This window comes from Myotis davidii, unplaced genomic scaffold (assembly GCF_000327345.1).
Source record: "Myotis davidii unplaced genomic scaffold, ASM32734v1 scaffold185, whole genome shotgun sequence".
NCBI classification, from domain to species: Eukaryota; Metazoa; Chordata; class Mammalia; order Chiroptera; family Vespertilionidae; genus Myotis; species Myotis davidii.
In genome coordinates this window covers 1,906,723-1,916,488 of record NW_006297811.1, presented here as the reverse complement: position 1 = coordinate 1,916,488, position 9,766 = coordinate 1,906,723, and the positions used below count along the sequence as shown (strand labels likewise).

Genomic DNA, 9,766 nt, shown 5'->3' with positions numbered 1-9,766 from the left:
CATATTTAAAGCATAGTTTTAAATACCTACTTTTTTAAGTCTACAGTACCCTTTAAGAGGAACAGTTGTCTATGGTTATGCTACTTATTCTAAAGAGTCTTTTCTAGAGTCTGCAATTATTACGAAGCTCACATTTTCCAGTATTTCACAATTACATCTGTCTTATTTAGCACACCCTAAAACGGTTATGTAGCTTTTTATAAAAAGCTAATTTTGTCTTCTGCAGCCTGCCTTGACAGCGTACCTTTCTATTGATTGAAATTCTAAATCTGTGCTGAGGAATAGAATTTCAAATATACATTTGTTAACGAAGATAAGAGAACATCAAAATGTGTTTAACATAAACGTATTGAAGCATTCTAAACCTAACATTTGGTCAGCTGTTCCATCGGCCTGGCCCTGTCTATTGTGGTTTAAGAAGATTGTTTGTAGATGATGACTCAAAGCAGAGACCTTTATTTAGATGTCTTACTCTCTCATCCTTTCCATTCCCAAGTGTCCAAATTCAGGGAACAGGGCGGGGTCAGACCTCACAGCCAACATGGAAGAGTCCTGTCTTTCCTAGTTTTTAATAATTACTTATACTTTTGTAACTGTATATTTCAGAAATGTAGCAGTGGGGCCTGAAGCTGTAACTGTACTGATATCCTCTGAAAAGCTTTAAAACTTTTGCTTTGGGGAATAAAACCAAAAAAATAAAATAAAGATGAAATACAGAGATTTTTCTCAGTGTCGTGGAACAAAATAAAATTATCCTCTCTTACAATAAATGGCAGTTAGGGAAAGTAATTTCTCCTGTCATGGTTAAAAGCTAGGAACACAAAATCAGCATTTGAAATGATAACCCACAGTGTTTTAAATAAAGACACTAAAATGCATTGTACATTATCTGTTTCCAAGGTTGATTGCATACGCTTGTTATTGAGTCCTGCAAAAAATACAGAATGTACTTGGCAGGTGCAACTATAAAAACCAGGGATGAAAAAAGACATATTAGGTCGAATTTTAAGTTTTCTTTTCTGAGGGGGCTCTATTTCTGGTTACTTAATTTAGTCTGCTCAGCCTTTTATGTATTTGTTCATAGCCACAGGCATGCAAAAGAAAATAAATCTTTGGTATTTGAAGCAATAATGAAGATTAAAGGTCCCTAAACCTCTGCAGTTTTATCTCATTCAATGGAAAAAGCATAAATTAGGAATTGAAGTTTCTTCCGAAGCCCATCCTTGATACTTCAAAGCTTTGTATCCTGAGCAAGTCACTAAATTTTCCTGAGCTCATTTCTTCACTTGTACAGCAACGTCAAATGCCTGCTTTATTTAAGTCACGGGACTGTGCTGAGGATGAGAGGAGCCAAAATAGGCTTCATGTAAAGTGTTTTACAAGTTCCAGGTAGGTCCTGCTATAATTCCCATTTTGCAGATTGGAAAAAGGCTGAGAAAGGCTAACAAACTTGTGGAAGGTCACCCAGCTAGTAAATGTGAGAGCTAATACTAAAGTCCTATGTCTAAATTACAGCGTTTTCCAACATGGGCACTATTGGTTGGGGGGAGAGGGGCGTGACTGATAATTTGTTCTTGGGGGTGAGGGGTGCCCTGTGCATTAGTGGATGTGTAGCAGCATTCCTGTCTACTATCCCCTAGATGCCAATAGCATCCCATAAGTTGTGACAATCAAAAATGTGTTCATGTCCTGACCGGTTTGGCTTGGTGGATAGAGAATCAGCCTGCGGACTGAAGGGTCCCAGGTTCGATTCCGGTCAGGGACATGTACCTTGGTTGTGGGCACATCCCCAGTAGGGGGTGTGCAGGAGGCAGCTGATTGATGTTTCTCTCTCATCGATGTTTCTAACTCTCTGTCCCTCTCCCTTCCTCTCTGTAAAAGATCAATAAAATATATTTTAAAAAAATGTGTTCAGACCTTGCCACAGACCTTGTCACCTGGCAGGCAAAATCACCCAACATTGAGAAGCACTGGTCTGTGTGATTCCAGAGCTAAAGTTCTTAACCACTTTTATGATGACACTAGTGCCCTAGTGCACATTAAAAGGAAATTAATTAGAAAAAATATTTTAATATTACTGTTCGCCCTTTCTTTATAATAGAAGTGTCAACCAAATTCATGATCAACAATGACAGATGAAACACATGCATGTGTTTGGCACCAGCAAGAGCTTTATATGTATCACTCGTGCGCCAGTCAACGTTTATTTTTAAATTGCCAGTGCACATCATAGGGACTGGCTGGTAGGTCGGTTGGTTGGATGGACAGATGGATGGTCGGTCACGTAGCCTTTTATATATATAGATTTATCAGTGTCATTGTTATTCTGAGTAGTTCCTGATTAGAATACTTAATAACAGCAATTTTCAGAATTAAAAATGAAATAACTAGTTTCATTCCTCATCGAGCTGGCATTGTCTTCTTTTGTAAGGCCTTTGTAAAGTTCTTGTAGGCACACCATCGACAGCAAGCCAGAAGTTGGACTCAACAGCCCCTAAATTCCCTTCCCCTGTAATTCTGTGATCATTCCCTAAGGTTCCCAGCTGGTCTCTCTTGGACAGCCCCTTCTCATCTGAAATGTTTATGGACTCCTAATATCAGTTATCATCTGAGAAGCCAGAGAGAGAAACACATGCATTTTCATAACTATTACCTCATTTAATTTTCACAATAAGCCATTGAGGTTTGTAACAGCTGTTCGTGTTTACATTTTGTTTAAGAATCTTAACCTTTCTTCTTTGCCTGCTCCTTCAACTTTGGTGTTCTCATTGCAGAACTTGATATAGAGACTCAGCAGCAAGTTGATATGGAAACTCAGCACGTGCCTTTCTTACCAGCACTGCATGAAGAGGAACATCCTTCTGAATTACTCAACATAAAGCAGATGCTTTCTGCCCTGCATGATTCTTTTCCCTTCCACCTAACAAGCGTCATTAAATGCATGCCTCCTCTGGCTGTGTTCGGGGACTTAAGAACCACTAAGAGTGGAGCGCTGTTACTTCTGTTGCTTACTCTTTCTCCCCAGAAAGGCCTTGGTTGACCTTCTCAACTGTTGAGCGCTGTTACTTCTGTTGCTTTCTCTTTCCCCCCAGAAAGGCCTAGGTTGACCTTCTCAACTGTCGCATACTTCCTGGTCTTTATCTCTGATCTACATCCCATCTCTGCCTGATATTGGCACAGTCTCCAATTTATTATCACCCCTGAACCAAAACTTTCTAAACAATTATGATTGACTTTATGATGTTTGTTTCTGTGTTATGTAAAATGATTGTGAAATTAGGTGCATTTGATCTGGGCCTTATTAAATCGTCAGAACATGTCTTGTGCCTAGGCCTGTATGAATTAAAAAATTTTACAACACTGAGTTTTAGGATTGATCGCTGCTGATGACTGAGTGTGGTTAAAAGCATTGGCATGACCTGAGGAGAAGCTGGTATCGTTGCCGAGAGTGACGAGGAGCTGGACTTGCCCAGGGATCTTTAGGATGCAGAATTCTGCTTATGGGAGGTCTGAGCAGCTATTTGAACCAATGGGAAAGAGACCTGGGTGACTTCACAGCAATACAACTTCAGTGTCAATTAAAACTTTTATTTTTTTCTTTAAAGCGTATGCAGATCATTTAAATTACTCTCTGATTCATTTTAGAAGGACTAACTGGCTCCTTCTGTAAAATGGTAATGTCTGGCCAAAGAATCTTTTTAGGTCAACATGCGCCCTTATGGACCACACTTACCTGGTTCTGATTTGCTGTGCATCAGCCATTTCACCATGTTCAATAAGTAAAGCGCTGGGGGCTTTCTTCCTTTTCCAGGTGGCCTTTCTGAAGATGTGACCGTGGGACCCGAAGCCTTCCTCTGCACAGCACGGAGCGCATGGGAGGCCGGCAGTCAGCCCAGGGAGCAGTGATTAGACAAGAGCCCGAGCCCTGCTGTGGAGTTTGAGTGTTACCTGCATATATTCTCTAAATTTCAACTCTGTGAAAGACCAAGGCGGTGGAGGAAGTCACCGTAGCAGGTTGAGTTAAGTGTAGAAGTTCAGTCCCTATTCCCACAGAGAAGAACGTTCAAATGTGTGCTGTGTCAGACCACCGGGAAGGCCACGAGCTCGCGGAGACCCGTCTGTCCAGAGTGGAATGCAGAGGGACTTCGCTGCTGGAATTGTGTTAGCTGCCATACATCTTTGGAAATAAACTTTCAAAGAACTTCTCAGGTTCCTTTAAGACAATTTTTTTAAAATGAAAATATCGAATTTTGCATACCTTATTTAGAGGAGATGCTCAATAAATAAATGTTTGTTGAATAAATGATTATCAAATTAAAGGTTTTCCCACTTATGCAAACCTGCCTGTATTCCCTTTGTTCTTTATTTCCTTTGCCAATATTATTGCAAATCAGTATGTAGACCTCACTGGCATCCTGATACAAAGTTGTCAAAACCCTCGTGTGCCCAAGCAGGGGGTGAAGAGGTCAATGAATGATAGAGCGAGCGCAGCCAGCTCCTGAGTTTACAGCAAAGCTTGGAGACTTGCCTATTCTCACGAAGTAGGAGCGAAGCCCGGACCAGAGCAGCTCCTCCTCTCCCACGCCCGCCTCAGGAGGATAGACTCTGGGTCCGCAGCTCTAATTGCTGCTTATCGAGCCTCTTAGCCTTCATCCCAACCCACGGACTACCAGTACCTTTTATTTGGAAACCCTGAGTTTCCTGACCCCTGATTTCCTAACTTAACACAGGGGTCACTGGCACTGTGATTTGGTGAAACTTCCATGACATCTTCCGTGTAGTTTAACCAAAACATTTGTCCTGCCAGCAGTCAGTGGTCTAGCACTCAAATCCATCACTGGTGGGCTAACATAGGAATAAAACTCATCAGTGTAATCTGGTGGAGTCATTTTTTAAGCACAGTTTGAAACATTGAAGTTCTTAGTAATATGTCCAAGACTCCCAGCCATAAAGGAGAATTTGGCTTCACTTACGCTACTAAACTCCCAAAACCCCATGCTGACTTTTTATGCTTTAGATTGCTCTCTGTCCTCTGTTGATAGAGAGCAAGGTTTCTCAGCCTGGGCTCTAGTTACATTTTGGACCAGATAATTCTTTTATTTATTTATTTTTAGTGTTGCTTTCTTTTTTTAAAATTTATCTTTACTATTGAAAGTATTACAGATGTCCCTCATTTTTCCCCCTTGACCTGCTCCTTCCCAGTCCCCATCCCTCACTCCCCCCCCCCCACCCCCCGCAGGCCTTCACTATTGTCTGTTCATGGGTTATGCATATCCTATTTAATAAAAGGCTAATATGCGAATCAACCAAACAGCAGAACGTTTATCTTTACTATTGAAAGTATTACAGATGTCCCTCATTTTTCCCCCTTGACCTGCTCCTTCCCAGTCCCCATCCCTCACTCCCCCCACCCCACCCCCCGCAGGCCTTCACTATTGTCTGTTCATGGGTTATGCATATCCTATTCAGAAGCTGGGCTCATGGCTGGTGAGCACAGAGGTGTTGGCGGGAGCCTCTCCCGCCTTCATGGCAGCGCTAAGGAGCAGTGAGCTGAGCAAGGAGCAGTAAGCAGGCGAGCAGTGAGGATCAAGGAGTCCCGGATTGCAAGAGGGCACAGGCCGGCCTGAGGGACAAACACCCCCCAACCCCAGGGCACAAATTTTGTGCACTAGGCCTCTAGTATGCGTATAAGTTCATTGGTTAATGGGCCAGATAATTCTTTGTTGTGGGAAGCTGTCCTGTGCTGTTGGGAAAAAATGTTTTTTGCCCTATACCAGGGGTGGGCAAACTTTTTGACTCAAGGGCCACAATGGGTTCTTAAACTGGACCGGAGGGCCGGAACAAAAGCATGGATGGAGTGTTTGTGTGAACTAATATAAATTCAAAGTAAACATCATTACATAAAAGGGTACGGTCTTTTTTTTCAATAGTTTTATTCATTTCAAGTGGGCTGTAGTTTGCCCATGGCTGCCCTATACCCTCCTAGGTTCAATGGCTGGAGCTTACCACTCAAACTGATAAAAAGACATATTAACAGAAAAAGAAAGTTTAAATACATATTTCTGCACAGGAGTTTCAAAAGAAATGAGGCTCTAAGAAGTGACTAGAGGATTCAGGTTTATATACCCTCATAGGCTAAACAAAGAAAAAGGAGGTTTGAGCTCCTAGGCAGGGAGAAGCAAGTCATAGGAGGGTGAGAGGAGGAAATGTTGGTTACTGAGGATTGTCTTATGGTGCAGGTGAGGGTTTCTCAGATGATGAGAATTGTCTCCAGAAGTAGCTCTCTTCCTGGTGCAGAGTGGTCTTTACAAATGGAAATTTTCTGTATAAATGTAAATATACTTTACAGTGTTTTTTGGCTGTTAGGGGAGGTAAAAAGCTTTTCCTGCTTCTGCTGGTTCTCAGTTCTTTAGCTCAAAATAATGCTTATGCCAACTAATGCTTATGGCGTATTTTGGGGTGACATTCGAGTCCCCTTCAGTGCATTGGAGGATGTTTAGCAGCAGTCCCCTCCCCAAGCTGTGACAACAAAAAGTGTCTGCAAACATTGCCCTTCGTGGCGAAATCAAGCCAGTTGAGAACCACTGCTATAGCAGATATGTCTGAGAAACAAGATTTGGTGACTGATGGGGTTCAGGGAAGGCTACGAGCTAGTGGAATTTCAGTTTTTTAACATGACCTTTTCTCCTTTCCTTTTGATTCAAACTGGCCTCATCCCAGCACCCTGTCTCACCTGCCTCCTCCCTTGCAGGACCACCTCCTAATCATTAAGCCTTCTTATGAAGGAAGCCTCTGGTCTGTTTTCCTCAGAGACAGTTTCAGTCAAACTAAAGATAACATCTAGGCCTCAGTTGTTTCCACTCCAGGCCCAGAAAAGCAGTGAAACCATGGTGATACCATGGCTGACACAGGACCAGGTGCACTGATCAACTATCCCCTATCCTAGCCTTGACCAATCAGTAGAGACCATTGCCCTAACTCCCTTAGTCACCATGATTAATGATGCCTATATAACCCATCCCCTGGAAGCCAGGTCTTTGAGCATTAGCTCACTGGGCTCCTGCTTGGGCCACTTCCTAAAAATAAACCCTCACTTTCTTTGCTGCGAACTCCTGTTCTTGCCTTATTGGGCTTTGAGGCACACAGGCAAACGGACCTCCTTTAGTCCAGTAACAATATGCCATTTGGCATATTTCTGTTTTGACTTAAAGTTACTTAAGAAGTGGGCAGTGCACGAAGGGCATTCTGACCCTCCTTTGTTCTCCTGAAATAAGTCTCCCATGTGAAAGGTCTGCTCCCTGTATGAGGAGGTAGAAAGACTTCCTCATCACCAATTCTGGACCGAAAACCCTGCATAAACAAACCGTGTTGCTTTTTTTCTAATTTACTATCCCAAGCACAAACCCTTTGTCTTGTCAGTTCTTCACAAATGTATTGTTTCTTTGTCTAAAAGGTATAAAAGTGGCTTTGGTTACTTCTTTGAGTCTCATATTTCTATGTGCTCCCATACATATAAATTTAAATGTTTGTGGGGTTTTTTTTCTTTTGTTAATATCTTACATCATTTTAATTGTTGGGTGAGCCAAAGAGCCTAGTAGGGGGAAAAAAAAGTTTTCCTCCCCACCAATTTCCTGTAGTTGTGTATTGCCAATGGTGCAGCCATTACAAAATCTGAGACATTTTCTAGCATGTGGCCAGGTTTAAGTATGCTATTGTTTTCACAAATGAATGCTAATGAATAACTTTGTGTGTGAATATTTTTTAAGAGTTCAGTTTGTATTGATCTAATGTTGGAGACTGGAATAAATTAGATGAAGCAGAGTTCAGCCAGTGCATAAAATATCATGTTATTCTGAGACAGTTTTTCTTTAGAAAAGAAAGACGTCATTACCATACTAATATTTGCCTACACTTTAGATGGTGCAGGTGCTCATGATTCAAAAGATAATGTTGCAGAAGACCCCAGAAAAACCAAGCGATGCTTTGAAGAAATGGAGAAACACTGTTTTAATTACACCGGCGGACTCTGGGAAATAATTTCCAAATCAGAGTACTGTAACATGCAGGGGCCTTCATTTTATATCTCCCGTGGTCTTTGTCCCGCAAATATGGATTATGCTTCCGGTCCTTCTCACGGCCTTTGAAAGAAGGCCCTCAGGTGTTGGGGGTCTCCAGGCCATATCTGATGGTCTGGCCTGGCGCCAGGGATAACAACCCTCCCTCCGGGGCAGGGCACTGTTCACAGGTTTATGGCCTCTGTAACAGGTTCTGCAAGACCAGTTTCTGGGAAGGAGGTAAGGACTTAATTATAGGTTAGCTTGCTGGCATGGGTCCAATTGCTAGCCCCCCAAATATCAGGATTACATTTGAATTAGCCCTTTTTAGCCTTCTCAATAACTCTACCACTCACCCCAACTAGAATATTCAAATTTCCTAACCTTGTCTAGGTCAAGTAGAGTCTAATGCAGTTAGACCCCCTTAGCTCTGTCTGGGGTCTTAAGGAAGAACAAGCCAATGAGACCTAAGTCCAGCTCCCTTTTTATTCTTTTTTTTTTTTTAGTATTGATTTGATAGAGAGAGGGAGAGAGAGAAAGAAACATCGAGGAGAGAGAAGCATCAACATTGATTTGCTGCCTCCTGCAGACACTTCTACAGGGAACTGAGCCCACACTCAACCACTGGGCCACACTGGCCAGGCAGTCCAGCTGCTTTAAAATGGCACAGATGAAGTGGTTGTGAGAAGCTCTGAGGGAGGGCCAGGAGTTGGAGGAGCTCACATACACAGGACAGATTTCTGACTACAGAATGCAGTTACTATGTGTAAAATTGTATGTGACATGCACTTAGAATCTTGTCATGGTGAAGTTCTCAAGCTTCACCAGTCACAGAAGCGGGGGGAGCAAGGCCTTTATGGGTTCTAAGCCGGTCTCAGAGTGAGCTGTTAGCATCTAGTATCTAGTCACTGGGGTAGAGAGGTCACATGAGGGTAACATGTCTGAACCTGAGAGTCTACTTAATGGCCACAGGGAATGGGGAAAGAGGGGAAATGGAACCCGTTCTATTTTTTGTCTAAGTAAAGAGAAAATTGCTCTCGCTCCCTCTCTTTCTCTTTGCCTTCCTTCACCAAGAGAGCAACGTGGAGACAGAGATATCCAGCATTAAAAATATTTAAATTTGGTTAAACCACGTTAGGAGGGTTAGAGAGAATAAGCAGGCAGTGCAATCAATGTTGGCCCTTGGAAGTCATTCTACATTAGCTTCCTGTGTTTTGTGAATATAATTCCAGAATCTATTCAGTAATATTCCTTGATAATCGTACACAGAATTTGGATATACCATTAGAGGCTATCAAGGATGAGAGGCATAGCAAAACACCACAAAATCCATTTTTTTATATCTCTAAAAAAATAAGTGGTTATTTATTTATTAACTCACTATGTCACTTAAATAAGTAGTCCTGTGAACTTATTCTCACTTAGTATAATTATAGTACATAGATCCAGTTGAAAACTTCTATTGGCTATTCATTTTGGCAAACCAATTCCTTAACCTTTGTTACTTAATGTGTATTTTTGGAAGAACTACATGCCAGGGATAGTTAATCAACTCTGCAGGTAGAACCAATAAAACAAAGTGCCTCCCACATGGAGCTTACATCCTCATGGGGAGGGCACAAACAGAAATATGTATTTTATTATAAAATACTCTGTAACATCATAATATGATTTATGAAAATAATAAGTACAATATGAAAAAACTGGGTAAA

The 9,766-nt window shown here is 41.8% G+C and overlaps 1 protein-coding gene across 1 annotated transcript in view; it reads left to right on the top strand.

The window, feature by feature from the left end:
• UBE3D (ubiquitin protein ligase E3D) overlaps positions 1 to 4,339 on the top strand; it is a 138,591-nt gene extending 134,252 nt beyond the window's left edge. The window contains exon 10 of the mRNA XM_015570296.1: positions 3,812 to 4,339. Within this exon, the coding sequence (XP_015425782.1) occupies positions 3,812 to 3,832 (21 nt within the window). The 3' untranslated portion in view covers positions 3,833 to 4,339. The remainder of the gene's footprint in view (positions 1 to 3,811) is intronic.
• Positions 4,340 to 9,766: the final 5,427 nt, after the last annotated feature.